General features: G+C 34.1%; 1 protein-coding gene across 1 annotated transcript in view; it reads left to right on the top strand.

Moving 5' to 3' along the window:
• Window positions 1-16253: 16253 nt before the first annotated feature.
• Window positions 16254-17131, top strand: part of LOC105535666 (EGF-like and EMI domain-containing protein 1) — a 37821-nt gene continuing 36943 nt past the window's right edge. The window contains 1 exon segment of the mRNA XM_011974831.1: window positions 16254-16434. Coding sequence (XP_011830221.1) covers window positions 16317-16434 — 118 coding nt within the window. The 5' untranslated portion in view covers window positions 16254-16316.

The following is a 17131-nucleotide window of genomic DNA, read 5'->3' as shown; positions in this document are numbered from 1 at the left end:
CTAAAAATGCAGTATAACAATTATTTACATAGCATTTATACTGTTCTAGGTATTATAAGTAATCCAGAGATGATTTAAAGTATATGAAAAAAATGAGCAGAGGCTATATGCAAATACTACATCACTTTATATAAAGGACTTGAGCATCCATGGATTTTTGTATTCATGAGGGGCCCTGGGACCAATCTCCCACGGATATTGAGGAACAACTGTAATGTTAGTTTTAGGTTTCTTGAATATACTGTTTGTCAAGTTGAAGAAGTTTTCAATACTCTCATTTTTTCTGAGATTTTAAAAAAGTTATGAATGGGTGTTGAATTATGTCAAATGGTTTTTTTCTGCATTGATTAATTATCATATTAATTGTTTTATTTATTCTATCATTATGGTGAATTAGATTGATTGATTTTTTAATATTGACCTGTTTTGCATGGTATAGTAAATTCCATTTGATCATGTTGCATATTTTTTGTGCATATATATATATAAAAGTTTCATTCATATTTTGTTAAGGATTTTTGCATCTTTATTCATGAATGACCTTGGTGTATTCTGATGATACACAAATCATCACTCATAAGAATTAATTTCTTTTCTTTCTTTCTTTCTTTCTTTCTTTCTTTCTTTCTTTCTTCTCTCTCTGTCCATCTGTCTGTCTTTTTTCCTTTCTTTCTTTCTCTTTTAATATCTTTGCCCGATTTTGGTATCAGGAAAATACTAGCTACACTGTTTTCTGGAAGAAATTGTAGAACTATTATTAATTGTTCTTTAAACATTTGGTAGAATTATTTGGTGAAACCATCTGGGTCTATATATTTTTCTTTTGAAACCATTTAAATGATGAATTATTTGTTTCATAGTTATAGGGCTATAAAAATTGTCTGTTTCTTATGAGTGAGTTGTGGTAGCTTATGTTTTTTGAGGAATTAGCCCATTTTGTCTACATTGGCAAATTTATGTGTTTAATTATTTGTAGTAGTTCCTTATTATAGTTTTGTTATCATCATGGTCTGTAGTAATATCCCTGTTTTATTACTGATATGGGTAATTTGTGTCTTCTCTTTTTTTTCATTGTTAATCTTTTGTTGTCAATTTTATTGATATTTTCAAAGAATCAACTTTGTATTGCAATAGTGCTCTGTATTGCTTTTCTGTTTTCAATTTTATTGATTTTTTCTATTATCTTTATTTCTTCATTTTGCTTTCTTTGGGTTGATTTTCTCTTCTTATTTTAAATTCTTAAAGTAGAAGTTAAAATTATTGATTTAAGACTCTTCCTCTTTTTCAATGCAAGCATTTAATGCTGTACATTTTCCTCTCATCACTGTTTTAGCTGTGAGTTCAAATTTTTGATATTGTATTTTTATTTTTATTTAGCTAAGTGTAAGTGTATTTATTTTTCCTTGATACTTCCTTTTTGACTCATGAATTACATAGAAATCTCCTGCTTAGTTATCATGTGTTTGGAGATTTTCCTATTATCTCTGTTATTGATTTGTCATTTGATCCCATTGTGGTTTGATTTTAATTCCTTTACATTTTTTAGGTTTGCTTTATGGTTCAAGATGTAATCTATCTTGGTATATATTCTATGAGCACTTGACAAGAATGTGTATTCTGCTGTCACTGAGTAGAGTAGTTAATGTCAAGTAGATCCTATTGTCTTATGGTATTGAGTCTTATGGTATTTTTAATTGGTGCAAGAGTGCTGTTGAAGTTCCCAACTATAATTATTCATTTGTCTATTTCTCCCCCATTTCTAACAGATTTTTCCTCACATATTTCACAATTGTATTTGTTGGTGCACATGTATTTAGGATTGTTATCTCTCATTGGTAGATTGACTCCTTTATTATTATAAAATGTCCCTTCCTATTTCTGGTATTTTTTTCCCCCTAATATCTAATTTATCTGATATAGCCACAGATATAGCTGTGTCCTCATCAAAATCTCATCTTGAATTCCCACATGTTGTAGAAGGGACCTGGTGGGAGATAATTTAATCATGGGGGAAAGTCTTTCCCATGCTGTTCTCACGATAGTGAACAAGTCTCACAAGATCTGATAGTTTTATAAGGGGGAGTTTCCCTGCACAAACTCTCTCTTTGCCTGTTGCCACCCATGTAAGATGTGACTTGCTCCTCCTTGCCTTCTGCCATGATTGTGAGGCTTCCCCAGCCACATGGAACTATAAGTCCATTAAACTCTTTTTCCTGTATAAATTGTTCAGTTTTGGGTATGTCTTTATCAGCAGCCTGAAAATGGACTAATACAGTAAATTGGTATTTGTAGTGGGGTGCTGCTAAAAAGATACCCAAAAATGTGGAAGCCACTTTAAAGCTGGGTAATGGGCAGAGTTTGGAACAGTTTGGGGTGCTCAGAAGAAGACAGGAAAATGTGGGACAGTTTGGAACTTCCTAGAGACCTGTTGAATGGCTTTGACCAAAATGCTCATAACGATATGGACAATGAAGTCCAGGCTGACATAGTCTCAGATGGAGATGAGGAGCTTGTTGGGAACCACAGCAAAGGTGACTCTTGTTATGTTTTAGCAAAGCGACTGGTGGCATTTTGCCCCTACCCTAGAGATTTATGGAACTTTGAACTTGAGAGAGATGATTTAGGGAATCTGGTGGAAGAAAATTCTAAGCAGTAAAGCATTCAAGAGTTGACTTGGGTGCAGTTAAAGGCATTCAGTTTTATAAGGGAAGCAAGCATAAAAGTTTGAAAAATTTGCAGCCTGACAATGTGATAGAAAAGAAAATCTCATTTTCTGAAAAGAAATCCAAGCTGGCTGCAGAAATTTGCATAAGTAATGAGGAGCCAAATGTTAATCTCCAAGACAATGGGGAAAATGTCTTCAGGGCCTGTCAGAGGTCTTCATGGCAGCCTCTCCTATTACAGGCCTGGAAGCCTAGGAGGAAAAAGTGGGTTCATGGGGTGGGCCCAGGGTCCCCATGCTGTGTACAGCCTAGGTACTTTGTGCCCTGCATCCCAGCTGCTCTAGTGATGGCAGAAAGGGGCCAAGGTAGAGCCTATTTAACCTGTTTTGATTTAGAGAAGCACAGAAAATGAAGCATACAGAGATTCACATAGAGAAGCCCTGTATTTGGGAAGCAATCTGCCTGTGTGGCAATAGAGAAGGAGAGAGCTTTTAGACTATGAAGGCTGGAAGTTTACAATGGGCCCTTACCCTGACTAGAACTTCCTGAAAAAAAATTAGCAAAGGAAATAGTAAATGAAGTAAATATATACTAGTAAATAAAGGCTGCTATTAAATAAAGGCTGCTATTGAAGAATCTGAAAAGCATCAGTAAAAATTTATTGTAAGAGAAGAGTATAGAAGTGGGAAACAGTATTTACCATCAAATAAAAAGTAATTGCCAATAGGAAAATTTTGCACAGAACACATTAAAGAAAACCCTTTGAAAAATTCAAACTAAAGAGACTTTTTATAAAGATCATATATAAAAATAAACAAAAAATGATAATTTTGAAAAAGAAGAGCAATTAAGGGGTGTTAGCTCTTTCAGATATTAAAATATTTTATAAAGCCTAATATTTAAATTTATGCAATATTAGGTTATAGTGAGAAAGAATAAAGGAATAAAATGGAAAGTATAAAAATTAATATGAATATATACATACATTAGCATATGATAAAGATGATATCTCAGTTTTCTTGGGAAATTGGATAGCCACTTGGAAAAACTTAAGTTGAATCTCTACTTTATATCCTAACAAGATATACCTAAAATGGATCATATTTAATGTTAAAACATAAATAAATCTTAAGTGTACTAGAAGAAAAATAGAATACCTCCTGTAAAACCTAAAAGACAAGACAGAGCATTTCTCAACAGCAAAATGTACCATAAGATAATGTCAAAAGAACAAGTTAGGAATGCATTTGCCATACAATTCATATCAAAAAGGGCTAATCCCTTTAATATAAAAAATCAGAGAAAAAGATAATGTAATCAATGGAACAAGATGCAAAAGACACCAAGAGGCATACAGTGGAAATAAAAATAACTATTAGATATATGAGTTCTATGTCACTCCAAATATATGACTTACAAATTGGAACTACTATGAAATATCTTTTTGTTTATTAGATGTTTAAAACCACAAAATTTTAATAACAGAATCTGTCAAAATGTGGGAAAACACTTACTTTGCTAATGGAAAGGTCAACATGTACAGTCACAAGCAAGAGAAATTCAAACTTTCAAACATCTAATTGCAAACATGTATGTCCTCTGATGTTCGACCTAGGAATTTAATTTATATACATTTCTACCTATGTAAAATTACATCTAGACATATCTATTCTTTCAACCACTGTTTGTAATAGCAAAAGACTGGGAACAACCCAAATATCCATTAAAAGGTGAAGGTTTAAATAAATGATGATATATTCATACAACAGAAGGTAATAAAAATATAAAAACAGACTAAAACAAAGTATTCTTTATGCTCTAAAGTGAAAGGATCTCCACAATATATTACGTAAGGAAGCAAGGAGAAGGATTTAACAGTTTTTAAATCTACTTTTAATACTCCATATAAGGAGCCTGGAAGTCTCTGCTCCATCCAGTTTTCTAACAAGTTAAAAAACTGAACAAACTGAAAAATAACAAATTTTCTAGGATTCATCAGAGAGGTGAGGATACAGAACAAACTGCTACCCACAAGATTGGAGAGACAGTAAGATGAATACAGGGACTCATGGCTTACCATAGCAGAGACTTACAAGCAGAACTGCTGCAGGAACCAGTGCCAGGTATAAAAACCTGAACTATGATTGATAAATTGCTAGAGGCTCAGAGAGGACAAATCTGAGACTTGTATATCCCAATGGAATCCTGTCAAGAAAAGGTGGGGTATATGAGTTTAACCTGCAAGAGTATGACCAGGGTCTCATAGTAAATACTGGAGGAAGACTTCCCTTGTGTTTCAAGTACAGGGAGAGGAAATACACCAGAGTACTCTGCTCTTTAACAAGGCCTGCCCTCAGGAGAAGCTATTCAAACAGAGCCTTGCCTGCTGAGGTTTCGTCAGAGCCTAACTGACATGTGGGAAAGGAAATACCCAAATCTAGCCATCTTATCTCATGGAAAGGGAAGGGGGACTGAGAAATTGAGACTATTGGGAGGTTCACAGTCCAGAGACATAGTCCAGAGGCTCACTAAAACATTGAGATCTAATCATAAGCCCACAGAATGCTTTCCCACCCCTCGTCCCTTAACGAGATATTACTGAAGGCCTATTTTCAGCAGTTCCATTTACATGGTAAATCATTTCTAACTATGAAGAAAAAATTACTAGGAAAAAAAAGAATTTGAAGAAATAGAGTAAGCATCAGAACCAGATATGGCAGGGATTTTGAAATGTTTGAACCTGAAATTTTAAACAACAATGAAAAACACGCTAAGGTCTCTAACAGATCAAGTAGACAGCATGCAAGAACAGATGGGCAAATGTAAGCATAGAGATGGAAATCCTAGGAAAGAAGCAAAAAGAAATGCTACAGATCAAAAACACTGTGACAGAAGTGAAGAATGCCTTTGATGAGCTTATTAGTAGACTGGACACAGCTGAGGAAAGAATCTCTGAGCTTGAGGCTATAACAATAAAAACCTTCAAAACGACAAGTAATGAGAATGATACAGTAGCTTAAAAGAAATTATTTAGGCAGTTAGTGAGGGTAAGTGTATTAGGGTTCTCTAGAGGGACCGACTAGTAGGATATACATACATATACATATATATATGAGTTTATTAAGTAGTATTAACTCACATGATCACAAGGTACCACAATAGGCCATCTGCAAGCTGAGAAGCAAGGAAGCCAGTCTGAGTCCCAAAGCTGCAGAACTTGGAGTCTGATGTTTGAGGGCAGAAGCATACAGCACAGGAGAAAGCACGGGAGAAGGATGTAGGCTGCATACAGCACAAGAGAAAGATGTAGGCTGGGAGGCAAAGCCACTCTTGCCTTTTCACATTTTTCTACCTGCTTTACATTCTAGCTGCACTGGCAGCAGATTAGATGGTGCCCACCCAGATTAAGGGTGGGTCTGCCTTTCCTAGCCCACTGACTCAAATGTTAATCTCCTTGGCAACACCAACACCCTCACAGACATACCCAGGATCAATACTTTGCATGCTTCAATCCAATCAAGTTGACACTCAGTATTAACCATCACAGTAAGAAAGTCCTCTGTAAGGCTTCCCTTTTAACAAAAAGCAACCTCAAATCATTTTTTTTTTCCAAACAAAATGCAGCCTGAAAAATCGAACTGCAGATATAGAAAAGCAAGCTAGAAGCTTTCACAGGTAAATGCCAGCAGCTTTGACAATAGGAAAAGGCCACCTGGAGGCCAGACATGTTCAACATGGGACTCCATCTTCCCTTTCCTTTGTCAACCGTGTGAACAGTAAGGAACAGACCTAATGTCACAAGACAGGAAGAGAACTCATTTGCATGATAAAAGATTACGGTGGGGTAGCCAGCTTCTTCACGTGCTATGTAAATGGCACACCTGGTCCAACGACCAACCTTTTGGGCCCTATGTAAATCAGACACCACCTCCTCAAGCTTGTCTATAAAACCCTGTGCATTTCATCACAGAACTGGAGGACCCGCTCGGGAGCCCCTCTCTCTCTGCAGAAGAGAAAGCTATTCTCTTTCTTTTGCCTATTAAACTTCCACTCTTAAACTCACTTCTTGTCCTAGATTTCCCTGGCATGAGACAACGAACCTTAAGTATTTACCCCAGACAATGATGCTGCTTCAAGAACAGACCAAAAAGTAGAAAACAAAAAACAAAAAAAAACAGAACAGAATATTCAGAGAGTGTGTGACAACTATAAAAGGTATAACATAAACATAAACAGAACACTAGAAGGAGAAAAAAAGTGAAATAAATGGAGAAATATTTAAAACAATAATGCTTTAGATTTTTTCCGAATTTATGTGGGACACCAAATCACAGATCCAGAAGGCTAAGGGAAAATGAATCAGGATAAGTGCTAAAATCAAATATAAAAGAAAAATTCTGAAAGAAGTGAGAGGAAAAAAAGCACCTTATTTCTAGAGGAACAAAGGTAAGAATTATATCCAACTTCTCCTCTGAAACCAGGCAAGCAAGAGGAGAGTAGGGTAAAATTTTTAATGTCTTGAGAGGAAAAAAAAAAATCTCACCAACCTAGAATTCTGTACTCTGTGAAATTATGCTACAAAAGTGAAGGAGAAAAAAAGACTTTCTCAGATAAAGAAAAATTACAGTGGTTTATTGCTACTATACCTGCTTTGCAAGAAAAGAATAGGGAAGGAAAATAATATAGCTCAAAAACTTGGATCATCATAAAGAAAGAAATAACATTGGAAAATAATAACTAACAGTAAAATAAAAACATTTATTTTTCTTATTCTTAAAGATAATAGTTTGTTCAAAATAATAGCAATAGTGTATTTACTTATGTATGCTAATATATGTATAGATTTTTTTACATGCTTATATATAATTGGAATGAATCACAGCAATTATACAAGTAATGGAAAAGAAATATCAAGATTATTTTGTTATTATAGGGTACTCATACTACCTGTGAAGCAGAATAGTGTTATTCGAAAGTGGACTTGGATTTGGTGTAAATGTATATTGCAAACTAGGGCAAACACTAAAAAGTGTAAAAAGAAAGAAGTAAAACTGATATGCTCAGAAAGAAGAGAAAATGGAACGTAAAATGCTCAATGAAAACCACAAAAGGCAAAGAGCAGAAAACAAACATAGGAACAAAGAACAAAGGCAGCAAAAGGAAATAGCAACAAATATGACAAACATTAATTCAAGTATACAAATAATCACTTTGAACATCCATAGTCTAACACAACTTAATACATTTACACAGTTGGATATTAAAATAACACATCTTATTAGAACGTGTGGGATATAGCAAAAGCAGTGCTTAGGGAGATATTTATAGCATTGAATGCATATATAAGAAAAAAGGAAAGATCTAAACTCAAACATCTAAGTTCCCACTTTCGAAAACTTGAAAAAAAAGAGCAAATTAAATCCAAAGTAAGCAGAAAAATAGAATTACAAAGTTAGAGGAGTCATTAATGAAATTCAAAACATAAAATCAATAGAAAAAAACAATGTAACCAAAAGCTGGTTCTTGAAAAGATCAATAAAATCGCTAAGCTGTAGTCAAGATAGCTAAAAACAAAGAGAGAAGACATCAATTACTATTATCAAAAAAGAATAGAGAATATCACTATATATTGCATGAACATTAAAAGGATAATTAAAGAATACTATGAACAGGCCAGGCACAGTGGCTGATGCCTGTAATCCCAGCACTTTGAGAGGCCAACGCAAGCAGATCACAAGGTCAGGAGATCAAGACCATCCTGGCTAACACAGTGAAACCCCGTCTCTACTAAAAATACTATATATATGTATATGTATATATATACACATATATACACACACACACACACACACATATATATATATATGTAAGCTGGGCGTGGTGGCGGGCGCCTGTAGTCCCAGCTACTCAGGAGGCTGAGGCAGGAGAATGGCGTGAACCCAGGAGGTGGAGCTTGCAGTGAGCCAAGATCGCGCCACTGCACTCCAACCTGGGTGACAGAGTGAGACTCCGTATCAAAAAAAAAAAGAGTACTATGAACAACTTTATATGCACAAATTTGCTAACTTACATTAAATGAACTAATTCCTTGAAAGACATAGTTTGCCAAAACTCACACAAGAAGAAACAGACAATCTGAATAGTCCCAGGTCTAGCAAAAAATTGAATCAATTAATAACCTTCCAAAACAGAAAGCAGCAGGCCAGATGGGTTCACTGGTGAATTCTACCAAACATTTAAAGAAGAAATTATACAAATTATCTTTAATATTTTTAGAACTCATTAGCAGAATGAATACAGCCTAAGTCTTCCAATAAGACCAGCATTACTCTAACAACAATACCAGATAGTTATTACAAGAAAACTAAAGAGCAAACCAATATCTTTCATAAACACAAATGCAAAAATCCTCAACAAAATATTAGTAAATAGAATCCAACAATGTATAAAAAATTATATGCCACAATCAAGTGGGATTTATTCCATGTAGGCAAGACAGGTTCACATCTGAAAATAAATTATTGCAATACATCACATTGACAGACTAAAAAAGAAAAATCACATGATCATATCAATAGACTGGGGGAAAGCATTTGACAAAACCAGCATGATGAAAACTCTCAGTCAACTAGGAATAAAGGAAAACTTTGTCAACTTGATGAAAACAATCTACAAAAATCTTACAGCTAACATCATACTTAATGGTAAGAAACTGTAAACTTTCTCACTAATATCAAAAACAAACCAAGGATCCTGTCTCACCACTTCTTTGCAATGTTGTGCTGGAATTCCTAGCCGATGCAATAAAACATGAAAAGGAGATAAAAAGTATACAGATTGGAAAGTAAGAAATAAAATTGTCTTCTTTCACAGATGGCATGATCATCAGTGTTGAAAATTCAAAATAACAATAAAAAACTCTCCTGGAACTAATAAGTGATTATACTAAGATTGCAGAATATATATGAAGAATAAGCTTAATAAATTGTTTTCCTATATATAGCAATGAATAAGTGAAATTTTAATTTAACAGTATAATACCAAATCTACATGCAGAAAACTACAAAACTGATGAACATCAAAGAACTAAGTAATTAAATATTTTATGTTCATGAATAGAAAGACTCAAAATTGTCAAGATGTTAGTTCTTCCCAATGTGATGAAGACCCAATGCAATTTCAATAAAAATTTCAGGAAATTATTTTGTGGATATTGAAAAACTAATTCTAAATTGTAAATAGAAAGGGAAAAGACCCCAAATACCCAATGTAATATTGAAGGAGAAAAATAAAATTGGAGGACTGACAAGACCCAACTTAAAGACTTACAATAAACCTATAGTATTCTAGATAACCTGGTACTGGTAAAAGAATAGCTCAGTGAAGCAGAGCCGGGAGTCCAGACATAGACCCACACAAAGACATCAACTGACCTTTGACAAATGAGCAAAGGCAATACAATGAAGAAAAGATAGTCTTTTCAACAAATAAGGTTCAAACAAGTAGACATTCACATGCAAATAATAATAATAAAAGACAGATAAAATAAGAGATGTAGACCTTACACTCTTCACAAAAATTAACTCAAAATAGATCATGGATCTAAATGTAAAATGCAAAACTATAAAACTCCTTGAAGAAAACACAGGAGAAAATCTAAATTGCCTTGGCTTTGGCGATCACATTTTAGATACAACAAAACATCTTCCATGAGAGAAATAATTGATAAGCTAAACCGTATTAAAATTGAAATTTTCTGCTCTACAAAAGGCAATGTTAAGAGAATGAGAAGATAATCTAATACTAAAGTAAAATATTTACAAAAGACTTATCTGATTGAAAAGCTGTTACTTAAAATATACAAAGAACACTTGAAAGTCAATGATAAGCAAATAACCCAATTAAAAATGGTTTAAGGATCTTAAGAAGCACCTCACCAAAGAATATACACAGATGAAAAATGAGCATATAAAAAGATACTTCACATCATATCATTTGGGAGACACAAATTAAAACAATGAAATACCACTACACACTTGTTAGAATGGCCAAATTTCAAAACAGTGATTATATCAATTGCTGATGAGGATGTGGAGCTACTGGAACTCTTATTCATTGCTGGTGGGAATGCAAAATAATATAGGCACTTTGAAAAACAATTTGAAAACAATTTGAAAAAAAATTACAAAACTAAACATACTCTTACCATATGATCCAGCAACAATCATCCAGTAATAATGCTCCTTAGTATCCAATCAAAGGAGCTGAAAACTTACACCCACAGAAAAATATGCACATAGATGTTTAATGCCGCTTTACTCATAATTGCCAAAACTTGGAGGCAATCGAGATGTCCTTCAATAGGTGATTATATCAATGAACTGTGGTACATCCAAACAATGGAATATTATACAACCCTAAAAAGAAATGAGCTGCAAGCTATAAAAACCATGAAGGAATCTTAAATGCATATTACTAAGTGACAGAAGCCAATCTGAAAAGGCTATGTATCACGTGATTCCAACTATACTGTATTCTGGAAAAGGCAAAACTGTAGAGATAGTAAAAAGATCAGTGATTGGCAAGGGTTGGAACAGAGAGGCAGAACAGAGAATTTTCAGAATAATGAAAATACTCTGTATGATACTATGATGGTGGATACATTGCATTATATATTTATCCCAACCCAAAGAATGTTCAACACCAAGAGTGAACCCTGATGTAAACTACGGACTTTGGGTGACCATAATGCATCAATGTAGGTTCATCAATTATAACAAATGTACCATACTGGTGGGTAATGTTGATAATAAGGAAGATTATGTATGTGTGTATCTATGTGTGACAAGAGGGGTTGTATGGGAAATATCTGTACCTTCCTCACAATTTTGCTGCAAAACTAAAAGTGCTCTAAAAAAAAAAAAAAAAAAAAAACCTAAGAAAAGTAACTTGCACACTTTAAAATAAGCAATGAGTCAAAGAAAAAATCATGAAAAAATTAGACAATACTTATGAAATGTAGCTATACAGTGATAAAGGGAAATTATAGCTGCCAATGCCTGTAGTAAAAAAGAAAAAAGATTCTACGTCAATTAATTCACTTCCCACCTTAAGCAAGATGAAACTAAACCTAAAACAAGTAGAAGGATAGCAATAATAAAGATTAGTATAGATATATAATAATAAACTAAAAAAACAGACAAACAGAGAAAATCAATGATAGCAAAATTACATTCTTTGAAAAGGTCAATAAAATGACAAAACCTCAAGTTAGATGTATGTTTAAAAACTGGGAAGATTCAAATTACTGAAATCAAAAAATGAAAGAAAGGACCTCTTTACTGACCCTACAGAATAAAAAAGAGGAAAAGAGAATCCTTTGAGCAATTGTAGGATAACAAATTAGATAACAGATGAACAAATTACTAGAATGACATGAATTACTGAAACTACCTTCTCAAGAAATAGAAAATCTGAGAAGTTAGTTTCTCAAATTAGACATATCATAAGTAGAGATTGGGTTAGTTATTTTAAAACTTCCCACAAAGAAAAACCCAGGCCCAAATTGTTTTAGTGAATTATATCAAATTTTTAAAGAAAAATTCATATAAAGTGTTCACAATTTCTCCAAAATATAGAAGAGAGACCACTTCTTACCTCATTCCATTAGGCCAAAGTTGCCATGATATAAAATAATATGAAGATACCACAAGAAAAAAAAAAACTACAGGATAATATTTCTTATAAGTATAGATGTAAAGATCTTCTACAAAATACTAGGAAACTAAATCTAACAACATATGCAAAGGATTAATTATACAGTACGGTCAGGTGGATTTTATCTCAGGAAAACAGGTTGATTCAACGTCCGAAAACAATGTAATACACCATGTCAATAGAATAAAGGACAAAAACCACATGATCATCTCAATAGACACAGAAAAAAGCACTTGAAAAAAGCCAACAACCTTTCACAATAAGATCACCGAACAAACTAGAAATATAAAAGAACTTCCTCACCTGGTAAGGGGAATCTACTAAAAACCCACAGCTCACATCACACTTAATTGTGAAATAGTCAAAGCTTTCCCCCTAAAATCAAGAATAAGACAGGATGTCTGTTCACATCACTTCTATTCAACCTTGTACTAGAGGTTCCAGACAGAGCAATGAGATAAGAAAATAAAAAGCATGTAGCTGAGCAGGGTGGCCATGGCTGTAATCCCAGCAATTTGGGAGGCCAAAGTAGGCGGATCACTTGAGACCAGGAGTTCGAGACCAGCCTGGGCAACATGAAGAAAACTCGTCTTTACAAAAAATACAAAAATTATCTGGGCACGGTGACACATGTCTGTAGTCCCAGCTTGTCAGGAGGCTGAGGTGGAAGGATTGCTGGAGCCCTGAAGATCGAGGCTGCAGTGAGCCATGATCGCACCACTGAACTTCAGCCTGGGCAAGAGAGTGAGACCCTGTGTCAAAATAAACAAATAAATAAACAAACAAATAGCAGGCATCACTATTGAAAGAAATGTAAAATATCTATTTGCAGATGACATGATTTTGTGTGTAGAAAATTCTTAAAAATACGCTTTTAAAAACTATTAGAACTAATAAAAATCAACAAATTTGCATGATACAAGATCAACACATAAAAATATATTTTAATATACTAGCATAAAACATGCAGAAGTGAAATTAAGGAACAATTCCATTTAAAACAGCATCAAAAAGAAAAAAATGCATAAGAACAAATTTAATAAGAGCAAAAGTGATATACTGAAAACTGGGAAACATTGCTGAAATAAAAATCTAAACAAATGGAATGATATCTCATGTCCATAGATCAGACATCCTATTGTTTAAATGGCAGTGCTCCCCATATTAATCTACAGATTCAACTCAATCCCTATCAAAAAAAACAAGGAGTAGAACAATGTATATTGTTCTGTATTACTTATATTTCCATAAAGAATGTCTAGAAACATTCACAAGAAACTAATGAAAGCATTTATATATCATAATGGTTGGGTTGAAACTGGATAAATGTGGGGCAGGATAACTATATATATTGTTTTTCTTTTTATACCTTGTATTATTTTTTTAAAGTATGGGAGGAGGAGCAGGAGTGGAAATTATCTTACCCCACTCTAGCAGTGTGTAAGATAGACAAGCCTGGATTCATAGAATCAGACCAGAATGACTGACAAATAAGCAATGTATGGAGGTAGTCCTCATATAGGATGTGTGGCCACCCATTACTTTGAACTTCCAGAGAATATTACTAACATCCATTGAAACAGGAACAAGTAAAGGGGAGAAAGGCCAGCTTACTTAATACCAATGGGATTTTAATTCCTTTATTACTATCCCCACAGCAGCTGTAGCGAGGGCCCTCCCACATCTCTCCAGTCTTCCTTCTCCTCACACTATCAACTCTTATCCAAAGTCAGAGGGAAACTAGAGAAGGTAGTAGGTTTTACCTATGAATGAACCTGCTGTGCAAAGGAGAAAAGGTAGGGAAAGAAGGGGAAAAAGAGCAGAGGAGTCTGCAGGAGTTCCTGCTGATTCTTTACTTAACTTGGGTACCACAGGGCAGGAGATAAACTTTGGAGAAGAGTGCAATTAAGCTAACTCCACTTTGGCTTTTATCTACATTTAATTTGTTCACATTTGAGGGTTCAGATCCAAAATGAAAAAGGATTTTATGGATGAATGATATTTCATTGTATATGTAAAGCACATTTTCTTTGTTTATCCACTGATAGACACTTAGATTCCATATCTTGGCTGTTGTGAATAGTGCTATAATAAAGGTGGGAGTACTGGTACCTCTTCAACGTACTGATTTCCTTTTTATGAATATATATACCCAGCAGTGGGACTGCTGGATCATATGGCAGTTCTATTTTCAGTTGATTGAGGAACTTCCACACTGTTTTCTACAGTTACTGTCCTACTTTAGATTCCTCCCAACAGTGTAGTGGCATTCCCCCATCTCCACATCCTCACTAGCATTTGTTACTTTTTGTCTTTTTGATAACAGCCATTCTAACTGGGGTAGGTAATACCTTCTAGTGATTTTCATTTGTATTTCCCCGATGATCAGTGAAATTGAATAGTTTTTCATATACTTCTTGGCCACTTGTATATCTTCTTTTGAGAAATGTCCATTCAGGCCTTTTGCCCATTTTTAATTGCATTGATTTTTTGTTTTTTTGCTATTGATTTTTTAGTTCCTTACATATCCTGGTTATTCATCTCTTGTCAGATCGATAGATTGTAAGTATTTTCTCACATTCTGTAGGTTGTCTTTTCACTTTATTAATTGTTTTCTTTGCGGTGCCAAAGTTTTTTAGCTTATTGTAATTCTGTTTGTCTATTTTTGTTTTGTTGTCTGTGCTTTCGAGGTCTTCGAGGTCTTACCCCCCAAAATCTTTGCTCAGACCAACGTCCTGTAGCGTTCTCCTAGTGTTTTAGTAGTTTCATAGTTTCAAGTCTTATAATGGAGTCTTTAACCCATTGTTAGTTGATTTTTGCGTGTGGTAGAAGATAAAGATCCAGTTTCGTTTTTCTGCATATGAATATCCAGTTTATCCAGCACCATTTATTAAAGAGACTGTCCTTTCCCCCAATGCGTATTCGTGGTATCTGTGTCAAAAACAACTGAGTGTAAGTGTGGGGATTTATTTCTGGATTTTCTATTCTGTTCCATTCATCTAGGTGTCTGTTTTATGCCAATATCATGCTGTTTGGGTTATTTTAGCTGTGTAGTATAATTTGAAATCAGAGAGTGTGATGCTTCCAGCTTTCTTCTTTTCGATCAGGATTATTTTAGCTATTCAGAGACATTTGTGGTTCCATATATATTTTATGATTTTTTTTTTAATTTCTGTTAAGAATGTCATTGGAATCAAGCTTGGGCTTGTATAGAGATTTTAACAATATTAAGTCTCTCAACCCATGAGCATGAGATAACTTTCCACCTTATCATTTGCAGTATGATGCGTGGAACTGGAGGCCATTATGTTAAGTGAAATAAGCCAGGCTCACAACAACAGATATCACATGTTCTCATTCTTATGTGGGAGCTATAAAAGGGGGTCTCATGGAGGTAGAGAGTAGACTGGGAAGGGAAGAGGGGTGGGGAGATTAAGAGAAGTTGGTTATGGAATACAAAGACATGGTTGGATAGAAGGAATATGCTCTAGTGTACAAGAGTACAGTAGGGAAATTATAGTTAACAATAATTTATTGTATATTTAAAAATAGCTAGAAGAAAAGAGCTTTAATATTCCCAAAACAAATAAAATATAAATGTTTTGAGGTGAGGGATATCCCAATTACCCTGATTTGATCATTATTCATTGTATACAGTTTTCAAAATATCACATGTACCCCCAAAATATGTAAAACTGTTATATACAATTAAATAACAAAAATAGAAACAACAGCTGTACAAACATTTTTAAAAGGCTTTCTTTAAATGAGTTTCACATGAAAGTAGGAAAGGACTCTCTGGAGTCCTTACCATCTTTATGTGAGAAACACATTGGTCCCAGTGCTCTCTTTACTTTTCTTAGTCCATCCTTTCACTCTGTACATCTTTCTGAGCTCAATGAATTATACACTATCATTGCTTAATTGCTTTCAGAGATGGACCCCTGCACAGGTGGGAATGGATGTGTTCACATATGTCAGAGTGAGAATGGCACGGCCAGGTGTGCCTGCCATGCAGGGTACCAGCTGTCTGAAGACAAAAACATTTGTGAAGGTAGGAAACTGAAACTGATGACTTAATTGTGTAATTGTTTGAAATTTTGTGGTAATTCAGTTTTGAATAGTCAGAACAGCTAGGAGAAAAGGTGTTTTCATTTATTCTTAAAAAGGAACATTTAAATTCTTATTTGATCATTTGAAAGCTACTTTTATACCATCAAACTTCAGTGAAATTCTTAGTAACATTTTATAAAATGACATAGGATAGTTCCAGACTTAATACTTTTTGTTTCTCATTCTGAAGTGAATTCCAGAATTAATATTTCAAAATCTTCTGTAACCACACATGAAGCTTTTTATTATAGGCTACAGAAGGTGGGGATAACCTTTGAAAAGCAAGTATATGCAGATAAGTGTTTTCAGAAGTCAGGAATAATTAAAACAAAAAGGAAGGAACTCTATAAATACAAAATTACACATTTCTCTTTCCTAGAAATAGCAAAACAGACATACTTTAATTCAAAGATGAAAGTGATAAATTCTTCCCTCACAGAACTGATAAATTAAGTCATTTCTCTGGGGCAGTCTTTGTTATAATAACTTTTGAGAAATCACTTTTTTATCATGATATTTTCATGAAGTGAGAAACCATTAATTTGGAGTAATTACAAAAGTAATTATGACTTACGGGACTGATAAAAACTATGAAAAACAATTAGTAATGGAAATTTGTGTTTTCATTTTTTCTTCAG

This window comes from Mandrillus leucophaeus, unplaced genomic scaffold (assembly GCF_000951045.1).
Source record: "Mandrillus leucophaeus isolate KB7577 unplaced genomic scaffold, Mleu.le_1.0 Scaffold1493, whole genome shotgun sequence".
Classification (NCBI taxonomy): Eukaryota; Metazoa; Chordata; class Mammalia; order Primates; family Cercopithecidae; genus Mandrillus; species Mandrillus leucophaeus.
This window is presented reverse-complemented; position numbering and strand designations above follow the sequence as displayed.